We start from the raw sequence: 16,477 nt of genomic DNA, 5'->3' as shown, positions 1-16,477 counted from the left end.
TCTCCCACCTCCAAAGCTCCAAGCCCAGCTCAGGAGCAGCAATTCCAGGGGCGGATCCACAAAGGGACCTGAAACCCCACAGGGATGCCCAGGAATTCCAAGGGAAAAATCCCTGGATGTGGCTGGTGCTGAGCAGCTCCAGGGGCTGGAAAAGGTGGGGAGCACCAGCCTGGGCTTGGCTGGGCTCTTGGCATTGGGGAGGTTGTTCCTTGTCTTGCTCTTCCTTGGAAGCCAAGGGTGAGGCATGAGGAGTGTTGGGGAATTGAATTCTTGGGAATGAGACCGTGGGTTGGATCATCCCAAAAAACTGATCCTGCCCTGTGGTCACCCCTGGAAACATCAAACTCAGCCTCTCTCCCACCTCCAAAGCTCCAAGCCCAGCTCAGCAATTCCAGAGGCTCTTCCACCAAGGGACCTGAGACCCCACAGGAATTCCATGGCCCAGGAATTCCAAGGGATGCAGCCCCAGACCTGGATGGTGCTGAGCAGCTCCAGGCGCTGCAAAAGGGGCAGAGAACCAGCCTGGGCTTGGCTGGGTGCTTGGCATTGGGAATTGAGGTTTGGGAATAGATTCCTTGGGTTGGATCATCCCAAAAAACTGATCCTGCCCTGTGGTCACCCAAACTCAGCCTCTCTCCCACCTCCAAAGCTCCAAGCCCAGCTCAGGAGCAGCAATTCCAGGGGCGGATCCACAAAGGGACCTGAAACCCCACAGGGATGCCCAGGAATTCCAAGGGAAAAATCCCTGGATGTGGCTGGTGCTGAGCAGCTCCAGGGGCTGGAAAAGGTGGGGAGCACCAGCCTGGGCTTGGCTGGGCTCTTGGCATTGGGGAGGTTGTTCCTTGTCTTGCTCTTCCTTGGAAGCCAAGGGTGAGGCATGAGGAGTGTTGGGGAATTGAATTCTTGGGAATGAGACCGTGGGTTGGATCATCCCAAAAAACTGATCCTGCCCTGTGGTCACCCCTGGAAACATCAAACTCAGCCTCTCTCCCACCTCCAAAGCTCCAAGCCCAGCTCAGCAATTCCAGAGGCTCTTCCACCAAGGGACCTGAGACCCCACAGGAATTCCATGGCCCAGGAATTCCAAGGGATGCAGCCCCAGACCTGGATGGTGCTGAGCAGCTCCAGGTGCTGCAAAAGGGGCAGAGAACCAGCCTGGGCTTGGCTGGGTGCTTGGGATTGGGAACTGAGATTTGGGAATAGATTCCTTGGGTTGGATCATCCCAAAAAACTGATCCTGCCCTGTGGTCACCCCTGGAAACATCAAACTCAGCCTCTCTCCCACCTCCAAAGCTCCAAGCCCAGCTCAGGAGCAGCAATTCCAGGGGCGGATCCACAAAGGGACCTGAAACCCCACAGGGATGCCCAGGAATTCCAAGGGAAAAATCCCTGGATGTGGCTGGTGCTGAGCAGCTCCAGGGGCTGGAAAAGGTGGGGAGCACCAGCCTGGGCTTGGCTGGGCTCTTGGCATTGGGGAGGTTGTTCCTTGTCTTGCTCTTCCTTGGAAGCCAAGGGTGAGGCATGAGGAGTGTTGGGGAATTGAATTCTTGGGAATGAGACCGTGGGTTGGATCATCCCAAAAAACTGATCCTGCCCTGTGGTCACCCCTGGAAACATCAAACTCAGCCTCTCTCCCACCTCCAAAGCTCCAAGCCCAGCTCAGCAATTCCAGAGGCTCTTCCACCAAGGGACCTGAGACCCCACAGGAATTCCATGGCCCAGGAATTCCAAGGGATGCAGCCCCAGACCTGGATGGTGCTGAGCAGCTCCAGGCGCTGCAAAAGGGGCAGAGAACCAGCCTGGGCTTGGCTGGGTGCTTGGGACTGGGAATTGAGGTTTGGGAATAGATTCCTTGGGTTGGATCATCCCAAAAAACTGATCCTGCCCCGTGGTCACCCAAACTCAGCTTCTCTCCCACCTCCAAAGCTCCAAGCCCAGCTCAGGAGCAGCAATTCCAGGGACGGATCCACAAAGGGACCTGAAACCCCCACAGGGATGTCATGGCCCAGGAATTCCAAGGGATGCAGCCCCAGACCTGGATGGTGCTGAGCAGCTCCAGGCGCTGCAAAAGGGGCAGAGAACCAGCCTGGGCTTGGCTGGGTGCTTGGGACTGGGAACTGAGATTTGGGAATAGATTCCTTGGGTTGGATCATCCCAAAAAACTGATCCTGCCCTGTGGTCATCCCTGGAAACATCAAACTCAGCCTCTCTCCCACCTCCAAAGCTCCAAGCCCAGCTCAGCAATTCCAGAGGCTCTTCCACCAAACCCCACAGGGATGTCGTGGCCCAGGAATTCCAAGGGAACACCCAGACCCACCATGAGCTCTGTGAGCCTGAGGAACAGCCCAGAATTCCAGGGAAAAGCCATGAAAGGGGATTTACACCCAAGCACCACATCAGGAGGTACCTCCAGACTCTTCCCACCAGTTGGGTTGAGGGGATTTGGGATGAAGGAGCAGCAAATCCCTCGGGAATTCCAAACTCACCTCCTTCTGGAGTGTCCTGTAACCACAGAGAGTGTTCACCACCTCCCCTGGGGCCTGTGGGAGGAGAGGGAGAATCCATAGGGAATTACAACTGGGAACATCCACAGGGAAATCCTAAGGAGAGGAATTAGCACTGGGAGAATCCAGGGGGAAATCTGGGAATTAAAACTGGGACAATACAGGGGGAAAGTTGGGATATAAAACTGGGAGAATGCACAGGGAAATCTGGGAATTAGAATGGGAGAATCCACAGGGAAATCCTGGGAAGAGGAAGTAAAAATGGGAGAATCCAGGGGAAATCTGAGAATTAAAACTGGGAGAATCCAGGGGGAAATCTGGAAATTAAAACTGGGAGAATCCACGGGGAAATCTGGGATATAAAACAGGGAGAATGCAGGGGGAAATCTGGGATATAAAATGGGGAGAATCCAGGGAGAAATCTGGGAATTAAAACTGGGAGAATCCATGGGGAAATCCCAGGAAGAGGAATTAAAACCAGGAGAATCCCCTTTTTTCCCTGTTTTCTGATGTCTGTCCGGGCCCCCAAAGCCTTTCCCAGGGATTTAAGCCACGACTGTCTCCACATTCCCTGGATTTTCACTCCTGTTGTGTCTCTCCTTTGGAACAAATGGAACTGCACAGGGATCAAAGGTCTTGGGAGTTTCCCAAAGTTCGGCACCACTTTGAGGAGGATCATCAGGTTTTTGGGAATCCTCGGGGGGGGCTCTTGGGTGGCCAAAGGAAACGGTGCCAGAGCTGCAGGAAGGAGGGAATGGCCGGGAATGCCGTGGGAGGGGAAGGGCTGGGAATGGCTGGGAATGCTGCGGGACGGGAATGGCTGGGAATGCTGCAGGAGGGGATGGCCGGGAATGCTGCAGGAGGGGATGGCCGGGAATGCCGTGGGAGGGGAATGGCTGGGAATGCTGCAGGAAGGAGGGAATGGCCGGGAATGCTGCGTGAGGGAATGGCTGGGAATGGCTGGTAGTGCCGTGGGAGGGAGGGAATGGCTGGGAATGCCGTGGGAGGGAGGGAATGGCTGGGAACGCCGTGGGAGGGAGGGAATGGCTGGGAACGCCGTGGGAGGGAGGGAATGGCTGGGAATGCCGTGGGAGGGGAAGGGCTGGGAATGGCTGGGAATGCCATGGGAGGGAATGGCTGGAAATGCTGCAGGAAGGAGGGAATGGCCAGGAATGCCATGGGAGGGAATGGCTGGGAATGGCTGGGAATGCTGCAGGAAGGAGGGAATGGCTGGGAATGCTGCAGGAGGAGAATGGCTGGGAATGCTGCAGGAAGGAGGGAATGGCTGGGAATGCTGCGGGAAGGAGGGAATGGCTGGGAATGCTGCGGGAAGGAGGGAATGGCTGGGAATGCTGCGGGAAGGAGGGAATGGCTGGGAATGCTGCGGGAAGGAGGGAATGGCTGGGAATGGCTGGGAATGCTGTGGGAGGGAATGGCTGGGAATGGCTGGGAATGCTGCAGGAAGGAGGGAATGGCTGGGAATGCTGCAGGAAGGAGGGAATGGCTGGGAATGGCTGGGAATGCTGTGGGAGGGAATGGCTGGGAATGGCTGGGAATGCTGCAGGAAGGAGGGAATGGCTGGGAATGCTGCAGGAAGGAGGGAATGGCTGGGAATGCTGCAGGAAGAAGGGAATGGCTGGGAATGCTGCAGCTCAGGGGCAAAATAAAACACCAAAGAAAAAGAAACAGAATAACGTAGAAATAAGAATAGAAGAGGAGGGGAGGGGAGAGAAGGGGAAGGGAAGGGATGGGATGGGATGGGACGGGGTGGGACGGGGTGGGACGGGGTGGGACTGGGTGGGACTGGGTGGGGTGGGACTGGGTGGGGTGGGATGGGACGGGGCGGGGCGGGGTGGGATGGGGTGGGACTGGGTGGGGTGGGATGGGGTGGGGTGGGACTGGGTGGGGTGGGATGGGGTGGGATGTAGGGTGGGGTCAGGTGGGGTGACAAAGCATGAGATGGAATGGAATGGGTTGGAAGGGACCTCCAAGCCCACCCAGTGCCCCCTCCCACCATCCCAGGTTGCTCCAAGCCCTTGCTCATGGCACTGGGAAGCCAAACTCCTGTCTCCTTCCTGCCCCTGGGTACCAATCCCTGGCACTCTCCTGTCCCTGCTGTGCCAAGGCCTTTCCTTCGCCAACCCCTCCCCAGATCTCGGGCAGTGTAAGACCCCCAGACCCCCCCAACCTCCCCAGACCCCCCCCACCCCTGCCCTGCCCCCACCCCCTCCCTGCACCCCCCAAGGACAGCACAGGAATTTCCAATCCCATCCCCAGGAGCTCCAGGATTCGCAATCAACACCCTGATTAGAGCTGGCAATTATTTCTGCAGCTCATTTGCATGTCAGGCTCCCACTGCTGATGAAACCACTCCACATTTCTCCCTTTTTCTCTCTAAAAGCCCCCAGACAATACAAAGTTGATGACAAATCCTGCCCTGAAGTCCCCGGGATGTGGCCGAGGCTCGGAGCCAAGGCTGATATTCCTGGAGTTTGGAACCTGCAGGAGGTTGTGCCACCAGGATGCAGCTCAGCATCCCCTTTTTGGGGTGTTTGGACACTGTTGGCTGAGGAAATCAGGGATATTGGGAGGTTTTGTCCCAGCTCCTGGGATTTTATCCCAGAGATATGTTGGATTGAGGACACCGAGGAGCAGGTTGGGATTAGCAGAGAAGTGTCAGAGCACTTGAGCTCAGTCTAAGCAGCAAAGCTTGGCTTGGAGGGAGGGGAGTGTCCTGATTTCCAGCCCTGGAGCTCCTGATCTGCAAATCCATCCCCTTGGAGTCCACCCCACCCACCCAGCTCAGAGTGGGTCGGGAATGGCGCCTTCCCCACCGGGATTGCTCCCACTGAGCTGCTCAGGGGAGGCTCTCGGAGCAAACTCCTCCCCCACAGCTCCAGTCGGAGCAGAATCCCCAAAAATCTCCCTGTGAGGGGCAGGGCAAGCCCCCCAACATCCCCCAAACACCCCCCAGACCCCACAGCACACCCTGATCCAAGCTGGGATGGAGCCAAGTCATGGAATCTTGGAATGGGTTGGGATGGAGGGACCTCAAAGCCCACCCAGTGCCAGCCCTGCCCTGGGCAGGGACACCTCCCACTGTCCCAGGGACACCTCCCACTGTCCCAGGGGGCTCCAGCCTGGCCTGGGACACTCCCAGGGCTGGGGCAGCCACAGCTTCTCTGGGAATCCCAGCCCAGCCCTCCCCACCATCCCAGGGAGGAATCCCTTCCCAAAATCCCACCTAAATCACTTATCCAATGGGAAGCCATTCCCTGTGTCCTGTCCCTCCATCCCTTGTCCCCACTCCCTCTCCAGCTCTCCTGGAGTCCCTTCAGGCCCTGCCAGGGGCTCTCAGCTCTCCCAGAGCCTTCCCTTCTCCAGGAGAACATCCCAAACTCTCTGATTCTGCTTTTTTGATTTAAAAACAACCTCCCGACCATTTTCTACCCCAGAGTTGCCAACCTTGGCATTCCCACCCACCCCCTGGCACCATCCAACCCCAAAGAGCCCCAGACTTTGCTTCCCACCCAACCAGCAGAGGAAATCCCAATAAACACACACATTTCCCAGTTTCCTTCCCACCTCACACTGATATTCCCTCAAACCCTTTTCCCAACTGGAAGTGCAGTTTGGAAAAAAACGCTTTAGGGCAGAAATAGGGAGGGAGAAGGAGTTTGGGATGGAATAGTGCCTGGAATTCTGGGATTTCCCACCTTACCTTCCTGATGCAGCAGGAGTGGGGCACCCCACAGGCCAGGGGGCCGCTGCTGTTGCAGGAGTGGTACTGGTTGACCCCCCAGTCCCGATACTCGTCCCCTCCACAGCAGGAAAACTGTGGAGAGAAGGAGAGGAGAGGCTGAGGGAGCAGCTGAGCCCCCAGGGCAGTGCCAGGACAGGGGAGGGGAGTGACCCTGGCAGAGGGCAAGGTGAGCTGGGATGTTGGGAAGGGATCAGTCCCTGTGAAGGTGGAGGGGGCTGGGCTGGGATTCCCAGAGAAGCTGTGGCTGCCCCAGCCCTGGGAGTGTCCAAGGCCAGGCTGGAGCCCCCTGGGACAGTGGGAGGTGTCCCTGCCCAGGGCAGGGGTGGCACTGGGTGACCTCCAAGGTCCCTCCATCCCACCCCATTCCAGGGCTCCTGCCCATCCCTGGCAGCTCCAGCTCCGTCCCACCAGCAGCTCTGGGGGTCTCAGCCCCTCCTCAGCTCCAGCCCAGAGGCAGCTGAAAGACTTGGGGTTCAACTGGCACTGGGATGGATTTCAACTGGCAGGGACTGGGGTGAGGTGGGATATTGGGAAGGGATTGTTGGCTGGGAGGGTGGGGAGGGGCTGGGCTGGGATTCCCAGAGAGATCTGAGAGCCCCTTCCAGGGCCTAAAGGGGCTCCAAGAGCTGGAGAGGAACTTGGGACAAGGGATGGAGGGACAGGACACAGGGAATGGCTTCCCACTGCCAGAGGGCAGGGATAGGTGGGATATTGGGAAGGAATTCTTGACTATGAGTGTGGGGAGGGGCTGGGCTGGGATTCCCAGAGAAGCTGTGGCTGCCCCAGCCCTGGGAGTGTCCAAGGCCAGGCTGGAGCCCCCTGGGACAGTGGGAGGTGTCCCTGGGACAGTGGGAGGTGTCCCTGCCCAGGGCAGGGCTGGCACTGGGTGACCTTTCCCATCCAACCCAACCCTCTCCAGCCTTTCCCTCCCTCTCCAGCCCCAGCTCTGACAGCACAACCAGTTCCTGCTCTCAGGATCCCAACTGGGCAGTTGAAGTCACTCTGTAAAGCCACAGGAGTGGCTGTTAAGCCTGGCTCAGCCCTGGCTCAGCCCTGGTTTAGCCCTGGCTCAGCCCCGGCTCAGCCCCAGTTTAGCCTTGGCTCAGCCCTGGTTTAACCCCAGTTTAGCCCTGGCTCAGCCCCAGTTTAGCCCCAGTTTAGCCCTGGCTCAGCCCCGGTTTAGCCCTGGCTCAGCCCCAGTTTAGCCCTGGCTCAGCCCCAGTTTAGCCCTGGCTCAGCCCCGGTTTAGCCCTGGCTCAGCCCCGGTTTAGCCCCAGTTTAGCCCTGGCTCAGCCCCGGTTTAGCCCCAGTTTAGCCCTGGCTCAGCCCCGGTTTAGCCCCGGTTTAGCCCTGGCTCAGCCCCGGTTTAGCCCTGGCTCAGCCCCAGTTTAGCCCCAGTTTAGCCCTGGCTCAGCCCCGGTTTAGCCCTGGCTCAGCCCCAGTTTAGCCCTGGCTCAGCCCCGGTTTAGCCCTGGCTCAGCCCCGGTTTAGCCCTGGCTCAGCCCCGGTTTAGCCCCAGTTTAGCCCTGGCTCAGCCCCGGTTTAGCCCCAGTTTAGCCCTGGCTCAGCCCCGGTTTAGCCCCGGTTTAGCCCTGGCTCAGCCCCGGTTTAGCCCTCGCTCAGCCCCAGTTTAGCCCTGGCTCAGCCCCGGTTTAGCCCTGGCTCAGCCCCGGTTTAGCCCCAGTTTAGCCCTGGCTCAGCCCCGGTTTAGCCCCAGTTTAGCCCTGGCTCAGCCCCGGTTTAGCCCCAGTTTAGCCCTGGCTCAGCCCCGGTTTAGCCCCAGTTTAGCCCTGGCTCAGCCCCGGTTTAGCCCCGGTTTAGCCCTCGCTCAGCCCCGGTTTAGCCCTGGCTCAGCCCCGGTTTAGCCCTGGCTCAGCCCCGGTTTAGCCCCGGTTTAGCCCTGGCTCAGCCCTGGCTCAGTGGCAGCAGCAGTGCCGGAATGAGCCTCACTCACAGCCCAGGAACACTCAGGCTCATTAACGCCTGCCTGCTTTAATTACAGGTGACTAATGAAGCTGCTGCCGAGGGAGAGGCCCCTCCCAGCCCCGAGCGAACCCAGCCCTGGCTCTGGCTCAGTCGGTGCCACTCAAAGCCAAAGAGGCTCCGACTCTGACAGGGATTTCTCCTCCTGTCGACTTAAATTAGAGCTCAAAACCCGCAGCCACAAAGGGGAGAAGCTGCTTTTTATCTCCCCTTCACACAGTGAAGGCAAAAGAAAAGGAGTTTAATGAAAGTCACTCTCTGTTCTGCACAGAATAAAAAGGGGTTTATTACAAAGCAAATCATCTTTTCTGTGGCAAAGGGATTTCAATCTTTGTGCTTTCCCCCAGAGGGAAAAGCTGCACTGGCAGAGGGGGGAGGGAAAACAACAGATATTCCCAATTTTTTAAACCCCCCGCTCTCCAAGAGCAGTTTTTGCAGGGGTTTAACCCCTGGTGGGGGCAACACTTGGCCAAGGGCAGTTGGGAAATGCCAATCCTGGGGGTGCCCCTTTGGGCAGGGGCAGCCAAACCCCAATTTCCATCTCCAAATCCTCTGCTGGATTTAATCCAGGGAGGGGGAGCAGCTCCCAAAATGTGGTTTGAAAGAGGGAAGGAGACCCCCAAAGGCACATTGGGGGGTTTGATCCCCACAGGCTGCAATTCTTCTTCCATTTATTTTATAATTGTGCAAAAAATTGGTAAAAATCCCTCCAGAGAAGTTGCAGGAAGCCTCAGTGGGGGCTTTCCTCCTCTGCAGGGAGAGGTTTATCCCAAAGTTGTGCCTGGTTTAACTCACAAACTGGGCCAGACCTCAGCTGGGTTTTATCTCCAAGTGCAGCTCAGAGGGGAAGAACAAGTGGAAAAAGGAGAACCCAGAAAGAGCCTCCCAAAGTGGCACCTGAGTGCCCCCAAGTGCTGCCCCCACCTGAGAAAGGAGGGATCCCCTGGAAGGAGCTCCCACTGGGAGGGATGCCCCTCATCCTGCCCAGGAGCTGGGAGGGCATTGGCAAGGGCAGAATCTCTGCCAGGTTGTGCCCCAAATGCCCCAGAGGAGCTGCAGGTCCGAGCTGTGGGTGAGGAAGAGGAGCTGCAGCTCAGAGCTGTGGGTGAGGAAGAGGAGCTGAGCTCAGAGCTGTGGGTGAGGAAGAGGAGCTGAGCTCAGAGTGTGGGTGAGGAAGAGGAGCTGAGCTCTGAGCTGTGGGTGAGGAAGAGGAGCTGCAGGTCCGAGCTGTGGGTGAGGAAGAGGAGCTGAGCTCAGAGCTGTGGGTGAGGAAGAGGAGCTGAGCTCAGAGCTGTGGGTGAGGAAGAGGAGCTGAGCTCAGAGTGTGGGTGAGGAAGAGGAGCTGAGCTCAGAGCTGTGGGTGAGGAAGAGGAGCTGAGCTCAGAGTGTGGGTGAGGAAGAGGAGCTGAGCTCTGAACTGTGGGTGAGGAAGAGGAGCTGAGCTCTGAACTGTGGGTGAGGAAGAGGAGCTGAGCTCAGAGCTGTGGGTGAGGAAGAGGAGCTGAGCTCAGAGCTGTGGGTGAGGAAGAGGAGCTGAGCTCAGAGCTGTGGGTGAGGAAGAGGAGCTGCAGGTCCGAGCTGTGGGTGAGGAAGAGGAGCTGAGCTCTGAGCTGTGGGTGAGGAAGAGGAGCTGAGCTCAGAGCTGTGGGTGAGGAAGAGGAGCTGCAGCTCAGAGCTCTGGGTGAGGAAGAGGAGCTGAGCTCAGAGCTGTGGGTGAGGAAGAGGAGCTGAGCTCAGAGCTGTGGGTGAGGAAGAGGAGCTGCAGGTCCGAGCTGTGGGTGAGGAAGAGGAGCTGAGCTCAGAGCTGTGGGTGAGGAAGAGGAGCTGAGCTCAGAGCTGTGGGTGAGGAAGAGGAGCTGAGCTCAGAGTGTGGGTGAGGAAGAGGAGCTGCAGGTCTGAGCTGTGGGTGAGGAAGAGGAGCTGCAGGTCCGAGCTGTGGGTGAGGAAGAGGAGCTGAGCTCAGAGCTGTGGGTGAGGAAGAGGAGCTGAGCTCTGAGCTGTGGGTGAGGAAGAGGAGCTGCAGGTCAGAGCTGTGGGTGAGGAAGAGGAGCTGAGCTCAGAGCTGTGGGTGAGGAAGAGGAGCTGCAGGTCCGAGCTGTGGGTGAGGAAGAGGAGCTGAGCTCAGAGCTGTGGGTGAGGAAGAGGAGCTGAGCTCAGAACTGTGGGTGAGGAAGAGGAGCTGAGCTCAGAGCTGTCGGTGAGGAAGAGGAGCTGAGCTCTGAGCTGTGGGTGAGGAAGAGGAGCTGAGCTCTGAGCTGTGGGTGAGGAAGAGGAGCTGAGCTCAGAGTGTGGGTGAGGAAGAGGAGCTGAGCTCTGAGCTGTGGGTGAGGAAGAGGAGCTGAGCTCTGAGCTGTGGGTGAGGAAGAGGAGCTGAGCTCAGAGTGTGGGTGAGGAAGAGGAGCTGAGCTCAGAGTGTGGGTGAGGAAGAGGAGCTGCAGGTCCGAGCTGTGGGTGAGGAAGAGGAGCTGAGCTCAGAGCTCTGGGTGAGGAAGAGGAGCTGAGCTCAGAGTGTGGGTGAGGAAGAGGAGCTGAGCTCAGAGCTGTGGGTGAGGAAGAGGAGCTGAGCTCAGAGCTGTGGGTGAGGAAGAGGAGCTGCAGGTCAGAGGTGTGGGTGAGGAAGAGGAGCTGAGCTCAGAGCTGTGGGTGAGGAAGAGGAGCTGAGCTCAGAGCTGTGGGTGAGGAAGAGGAGCTGCAGGTCAGAGCTGTGGGTGAGGAAGAGGAGCTGAGCTCTGAGCTGTGGGTGAGGAAGAGGAGCTGCAGGTCAGAGCTGTGGGTGAGGAAGAGGAGCTGAGCTCTGAGCTGTGGGTGAGGAAGAGGAGCTGAGCTCAGAGCTGTGGGTGAGGAAGAGGAGCTGAGCTCAGAGTGTGGGTGAGGAAGAGGAGCTGAGCTCAGAGTGTGGGTGAGGAAGAGGAGCTGCAGGTCCGAGCTGTGGGTGAGGAAGAGGAGCTGAGCTCAGAGCTCTGGGTGAGGAAGAGGAGCTGAGCTCAGAGTGTGGGTGAGGAAGAGGAGCTGAGCTCAGAGCTGTGGGTGAGGAAGAGGAGCTGAGCTCAGAGCTGTGGGTGAGGAAGAGGAGCTGAGCTCAGAGCTGTGGGTGAGGAAGAGGAGCTGCAGGTCAGAGGTGTGGGTGAGGAAGAGGAGCTGAGCTCAGAGCTGTGGGTGAGGAAGAGGAGCTGAGCTCAGAGCTGTGGGTGAGGAAGAGGAGCTGCAGGTCAGAGCTGTGGGTGAGGAAGAGGAGCTGAGCTCTGAGCTGTGGGTGAGGAAGAGGAGCTGCAGGTCTGAGCTGTGGGTGAGGAAGAGGAGCTGAGCTCTGAGCTGTGGGTGAGGAAGAGGAGCTGAGCTCAGAGCTGTGGGTGAGGAAGAGGAGCTGAGCTCAGAGCTGTGGGTGAGGAAGAGGAGCTGAGCTCTGAGCTGTGGGTGAGGAAGAGGAGCTGAGCTCTGAGCTGTGGGTGAGGAAGAGGAGCTGAGCTCTGAGCTGTGGGTGAGGAAGAGGAGCTGAGCTCTGAGCTGTGGGTGAGGAAGAGGAGCTGAGCTCAGAGTGTGGGTGAGGAAGAGGAGCTGAGCTCAGAGTGTGGGTGAGGAAGAGGAGCTGCAGGTCAGAGCTGTGGGTGAGGAAGAGGAGCTGCAGCTCTGAGCTGTGGGTGAGGAAGAGGAGCTGCAGGTCAGAGCTGTGGGTGAGGAAGAGGAGCTGAGCTCAGAGCTGTGGGTGAGGAAGAGGAGCTGAGCTCTGAGCTGTGGGTGAGGAAGAGGAGCTGAGCTCAGAGCTGTGGGTGAGGAAGGGCAGCAAAAACCCTCCTTGGAGTGGCCCTCGAGGAGCTTTTCACCACAAATCTCCAGAAAAATTGGATTTGCAGCAAAAAGGGGGATTAAAATCCTGTAAATATGAAGGTTTTAGGCCATTTCTTTGCAGCTCCTCTTGCTGCCAGACTGGCAGAGCCAGGGGGTGCCCACGGGGAAATCCACATCAGAATAAAGAAATTATCATCAATTATACACAGAATCCACTCTGCTCATGAAAAGCAGCAACTGGGGCACTTCAGCAAAGCACTGCAAGTGCCCAGAGAGGGAGGACGGCAGGGAGGGCCCTGCCCAGGCCTGGCTGGGCATGGGCTTGGCAGAAGGAGAGTTGAGTCGTGGCCCCTGAGCAGCCCAGGGCACCTGGGGAGGGTGAGGACTTGGTGCCAGCCTGGGAGGGCCCCTCAGTGCCAGCCTGGGAGGGTGCCCAGCCCTGCTTTGGGGGTCACACCCCAGCCCAGGGCACCTGGGGAGGGTGAGGACTTGGTGCCAGCCTGGGAGGGTGCCCAGCCCTGCTTTGGGGGTCACACCCCAGCCCAGGGCACCTGGGGAGGGTGAGGACTTAGTGCCAGCCTGGGAGGGCCCCTCAGTGCCAGCCTGGGAGGGTCCCCTCAGTGCCAGCCTGGGAGGGTCCCCTCAGTGCCATCCCGGGAGGGACTCGGTGCCAGCCTGGGAGGGTGCCCAGCCCGGTGTGTGGGTCCCACCCCAGCCATGCCCACCCTGTGAGCAGCATTCCCAGTTCACTCTGCCCTTTCCTCACTAAACCCAGCTCTAAGCTCAGCTTTGCTGCCACACCCCTCAGTCGGGTCAGGTAGAGCCACAGCAGCTCCTCAGCCTTTGGGTTGGGCTTAAACCTCCCTCAAGGGCTGTCCTAACCCAGGGCTGAGCCCCTTCCCAGCCCAAACCAGTCCTGGGGCTCTCCAAGGGCAGGGGCTCAGCAAAAAGGGGGAAAATCCCAGAAATGGCCTTTTTAGGCCAATTTATTTGTATCCACCTGTTCCCAGGGGGTGCCCACAGGGAAATTCACAGGATAATAAAGAAATGATCATAAATTATAAATCAAATCCACTCTGGTAAAGCCCAGCTCAAACCAGCCCAGTCCAGCCCAGCCCAGCCCAGCCCAGCCCAGTCCAATGTAACCAAGTCCAACCTGACCCAGCCCAACTCAACTCTACCCAACCCAGCCCAGCCCAGTCCAGCCCAACCCAACCCAGCCCAGCCCAACCCAACCCAGCCCAGCCCAGTGTAACCAAGTCCAGCCTGACCCAGCCCAACTCAACTCAACCAACCCAGCCCAGCCCAATCTATCCCAACCCAACCCAAGTCAACCCATCCCAATCCAACCCAGCCCAATGTAACCAAGTCCAACTTAACCCAACCCAACTCAACTGAACTCAACCCAACTGAGCCAATCCCAACCCAGCCCAGCCCAATGTAACCAAGTCCAACTTAACCCAACCCAACTCAAACCAACCTATCTCAACCCAGCCCAGCCCAGCCCAACTCAACTCAAGTCAACCCAGCCCAGCCTAACCTGGCCCAACCCAGACCAACCCAATTCAACTCAAGTCAACCCAACCTAACCCAGCCCAACCCAACCCAGCTCAGCCCAGCCCAACCCAACCCAGCCCAGCCCAGCCCAGCCCAGCCCAGCCCAGCCCAGCCCAGTCCAATGTAACCAAGTCCAACCTGACCCAGCCCAACTCAACTCTACCCAACCCAAACCAGCCAAGTCCAGCCCAACCCAGCCCAGCCCAGCCCAGCCCAGCATAACCAAGTCCAGCCTGACCCAGCCCAACTCAACTCAACCAACCCAGCCCAGCCCAATCTAACCCAACCCAAGTCAACCCAGCCCAACCCAACCCAGACCAACGTAACCAAGTCCAAACTAACCCAGCCCAACTCAACTCAACTGAACTCAACCTAACTGAGCCAATCCCAACCCAGCCCAGCCCAATGTAACCAAGTCCAACCTAACCCAACCCAACTCCAACCTATCTCAACCCAGCCTAGCCCAGCCCAACTCAAGTCAACCCAGCCCAGCCCAACCTGGCCCAACCTGGCCCAACCCAATTCAACTCAAGTCAACCCAACCTAACCCAGCCCAACCCAACCCAGCCCAGCCCAGCCCAGCCCAGCCCAGCCCAACCCAGTCCAACCCAGCCCAGCCCAGCCCAACCCAACCCAGCCCAGCCCAGCCCAACCCAGCCCAGCCCAACCCAACCCAGCCCAGCCCAACCCAACCCAGCCCAACCCAACCAATCCCATCTCATCCCGACCCAACCCAACCCATCCCAACAGACACAAATCCCCTGCAATTCCCCTCCTGCACCTCAAGTCTGGGTGTTTTTCCACCTTTTTCCCCCTTTATCAAAGGCTTTGAGCCAAGTGGTCCCTCACAAATAACAGATAGACCAAATCTCCTCCATAAAAGAGCAAAACCACCCAAAATTCCCAGATGTGGCACTTGGGGCTGAGGTTTAGGGTGGGCTTAGACAGGACTTAAGAGACTCGACTCCCTCCCAACTCCTGTGACTTGGAGACATCTCAGAGGGCTTTTCCAAGCTGAATGAATCCCTGGAGGGGGTGGAGGTCTCCTCTCCCTCCAGCTCCTGCAGGACCTGCACTTTTCCCACGGGAACAAGGGCTTGGCCACCTCCTGGTGGCACCTGAGCCAAGAGACCCCCCAAGGTGCCCATCCAAGGGGCTGTAGGAAACATTCCCTTATCCCTCCACCCTCAGACACATTGGGGAAGATCCCAAGAAGCTTCCAGGCTTTAGGCCCTGAATTCCCAACAAATCCTGGGAACACAAACCAAGGCAGGTGAGGACACTTCAACCAGACCACCCAAAGCTCCAGAGGGGTGGGAACAACCTCCAAAACCAGCTGGAAAGCTCCAGGTGAGCCCAGAATTCCTTGGAAAATCCCGAAGTCCTCCCAAGCAAACCTTCTGCTGCACGAAATCCAGGATGTTCTTGAAGTCCAGGTCATCGTAGTAGTGCCTGATGCCCTCCTGGAGGTTGGAGTGGAACACCTCGTTCATCTGTGGGAGGAGAGGCCAAAGACACGGCCATGGGTGGGAGGGTTGGGAGGTGCCACCTCTGGCACAGCTGGAGCTGGAGGAAAGGTTGGGAGGTGCCACCTCTGGCACAGCTGGAGCCCAGGAAAGGTTGGGAGGTGGCACCTCTGGCACAGCTGGAGCCCAGGAAAGGTTGGGAAGTGCCACCTCTGGCACAGCTGGAGCCCAGGAAAGGTTGGGAAGTGCCACCTCTGCACAGCTGGAGCTGGAGGAAAGGTTGGGAGGTGCCACCTCTGGCACAGTTGGAGCCCAAGAAAGGTTGGGAGGTGCCACCTCTGGCACAGCTGGAGCCCAGGAAAGGTTGGGAGGTGCCACCTCTGGCACAGTTGGAGCCCAGGAAAGGTTGGGAGGTGCCACCTCTGGCACAGCTGGAGCTGGAGGAAAGGTTGGGAGGTGCCACCTCTGGCACAGCTGGAGCCCAGGAAAGGTTGGGAGGTGCCACCTCTGGCACAGTTGGAGCCCAGGAAAGGTTGGGAGGTGCCACCTCTGGCACAGCTGGAGCCCAGGAAAGGTTGGGAGGTGCCACCTCTGGCACAGCTGGAGCTGGAGGGGGGTGTGAGCCCAGGAAAGGGCAGTTTTGGAGGGAAAATGCTTCATTCCTGGATTTAAGGTGGGACAGACACCCCCCAGGTTAGTCCAGCCCTGGCTCTGAGACCCCCCCACCCCTCCCATTAATCCCCATTTGCATCCCCACAAAGCTCATCTCAATATTCAGCAGCTCCAAATTAATTCCTCAAATCCAATTAACTCTGTTTTCCCTCAGGTTGATAAACAGCTTCTGTTCCAAGAGCACATTCCTGGCTCCAAACAATTCCAGGGCAAGTGGATTCCTCCCCTGTCACATCCCCCTTTTCCCTCTCCCTCCCTCTCTGATTTCTAATTAGGTTTTGATATCACCCATTAAATTTAAATTAAGGGACAATTTAGGCCTCGATGGTTTCTCCTCCATCCAGGGCTTTGATGAGAAGCTCCAATTCCTTCTCCTGACATTTTTCCCTGGAATTCCTCACTGCAAGAGGGTGCTGAGACCTTCACTGAGGCTCCAGTTTTGGGCAAAGCAGAGGATTTAGTGCTGAATTTCACACAAAAAAGGAGTGCCAGTGGCAGCAAGTGTTGGTTTGCTGGGGGTCCACTCCAGCAGGTTGGGTTTCCTTGGAGCACCCCCAGGAATTTGGGATCAGAGGGGTCTGCAGGAAAGTTCTCCCCCACCCCTGGGGCTCAACAAGCTCCAAAATCCCAAACCCAACTCCTGGGCTGAGCCCACAGTGCGAGCAGCAGGTCTGGGGGTCCTGCCCCTGTGCCCCCTCAGGTGAGACCCCCCCAGAGCTGCTCCAGCCCTGGATCCACCAGGAGCA

General features: G+C 58.1%; 1 protein-coding gene across 2 annotated transcripts in view; it reads right to left on the bottom strand.

Moving 5' to 3' along the window:
* Positions 1-16,477, bottom strand: part of LOC139683667 (tetraspanin-15-like) — a 64,185-nt gene that overhangs the window by 12,875 nt on the left and 34,833 nt on the right. For both annotated transcript variants that reach the window (XM_071579017.1, XM_071579018.1), the window contains 3 exons: positions 14,991-15,086; positions 6,226-6,339; positions 2,487-2,540 (listed from right to left, as the gene is read on the bottom strand). In XM_071579017.1, the coding sequence (XP_071435118.1) occupies positions 2,487-2,540; positions 6,226-6,339; positions 14,991-15,086 (264 nt within the window). The remainder of the gene's footprint in view (positions 1-2,486; positions 2,541-6,225; positions 6,340-14,990; positions 15,087-16,477) is intronic.

The sequence above is a fragment of the Pithys albifrons genome, chromosome 29, assembly GCF_047495875.1.
Source record: "Pithys albifrons albifrons isolate INPA30051 chromosome 29, PitAlb_v1, whole genome shotgun sequence".
NCBI classification, from domain to species: Eukaryota; Metazoa; Chordata; class Aves; order Passeriformes; family Thamnophilidae; genus Pithys; species Pithys albifrons.
This window is presented reverse-complemented; position numbering and strand designations above follow the sequence as displayed.